Source organism: Perkinsus marinus (genome assembly GCF_000006405.1).
Source record: "Perkinsus marinus ATCC 50983 genomic scaffold scf_1104296935502, whole genome shotgun sequence".
Classification (NCBI taxonomy): Eukaryota; Perkinsozoa; order Perkinsida; family Perkinsidae; genus Perkinsus; species Perkinsus marinus.
Window position 1 is genome coordinate 501 of NW_003214408.1, and position 1,429 is coordinate 1,929.

At 50.4% G+C, this 1,429-nt stretch overlaps 1 protein-coding gene across 1 annotated transcript; it reads left to right on the plus strand.

Annotated features, from left to right (window-relative positions):
* Positions 1 to 537: 537 nt before the first annotated feature.
* Pmar_PMAR016707 (Uridine phosphorylase, putative) lies at positions 538 to 1,413 on the plus strand (the record flags this gene model as incomplete). Its single annotated transcript, XM_002783899.1, has 1 exon — positions 538 to 1,413. One exon carries the CDS (start codon positions 538 to 540, stop codon positions 1,411 to 1,413), a length of 876 nt encoding a protein of 291 aa, XP_002783945.1.
* Between the last annotated feature and the right edge of the window lie 16 nt (positions 1,414 to 1,429).

Below are 1,429 nucleotides of genomic sequence, written 5' to 3' on the forward strand. Positions count from 1 at the left end.
TCGTGTTGTCTCTATGGATGTCTGAACCTTGTACTCCATGTCAACTGACAGGACATGCCTCAGAGCATCTCCGAAAATGTACAGCTCAAGCTCGTCTTTTGCCGGGGAGCTTGTCATCATCGTTGGGGTGCCACTGACTCAAGGGTCACTGAATGGCATATACCGTATCTAAGGTTGCAAGGCAGCTATGTGACAACATCACCCGGCGTATGAAGTCTTGTCCTAGGCTAGTACTCCTAATCCATCTAGGCTCTGACAACTATTCGCATGGTGCCTGATTCTTCCATTTTAATGGTTGCGCACGGTGTCAGACACTGAATTTTACCGAATCGGGAAACGACGAGCTTTCGAGCTGAATACACTCGACCAGTGGTCGTGTGTGAGAGATCTCTCTCAACTCGCAATTGCTTGCGCGCTCTCCCTGCTCAGCTCCTTCCCCAGACCATCACTTCAATGTCTGGCGAACCTCCTGTGAACGAAGTAAGTATGCAAGCCGGGGAAACTCTGAGGTCACCGGGATCATCTACTTCCAGCGGAATGTCTGCCTTCTCTAGACGACTGAAAACAGACATCTTCTATCATCTCGGCTTGGATACAGACATGGATCTACATGCTATCTTTGGCAATGTTAAGTACTTTGTGCTCATGGGCTCGGCTCACCGAGCTGAGTACTTTGCCGAGGCCATGGGGAATGCGATGATCTCTCAAGGAAAGCCCAAACCGGTAGTTGCTCGTCTAGGTAAGACAGAGCGCTACAGCATGTATAAGGTTGGACCTGTTGTCTCCGTCTCCCACGGGATGGGTGGCCCCTCAATCCACATCCTCCTCAATGAACTTGCTAAGCTTTGTTACCGTGCTGGCATCGTAGACTCCGTGAAGTGGATCCGTATGGGTACTTCTGGTGGATGCGGAGTACCTCCTGGCACTGTGGTGGTAACAACCCAAGCCCTGAATGATGAGATGGAACCATACTGGAGGTGTGTCCAGCTTGGTAAAGTCGTCAAGATCCCCACCGACTGTGTGGATATGAAGTTCGTGGACGCTATATTGGATTCTGTGCCTGACAATATCAATGCTGTTAAGGGGAAGACCGTGGCAGCTGATGATTTCTACGAAGGACAGGGCCGTCTCGATGGGGCACTTGAGACCTGGTACAACGAAGACGACAAGATGGCCTTCCTGAGTCGGTTGTACGACGCTGGTGTACGCAACATTGAGATGGAGAATGTTGCCTTGATGGGCTTTTGTAATCGTGCTAATATCACAGGAGCGTGTGTCTGCGTGACCTTCCTCGATCGTTTTAACGGTGACCAAGTCACAGCTACCAAACGTGAACTTGCTTGCTTCAATGAGCACTCAATTGATGTGGTGACCAACTTCATCGCAAGTGAACTTGGACGATTCGGGTGCTAATCATCCTGGGAGGCCA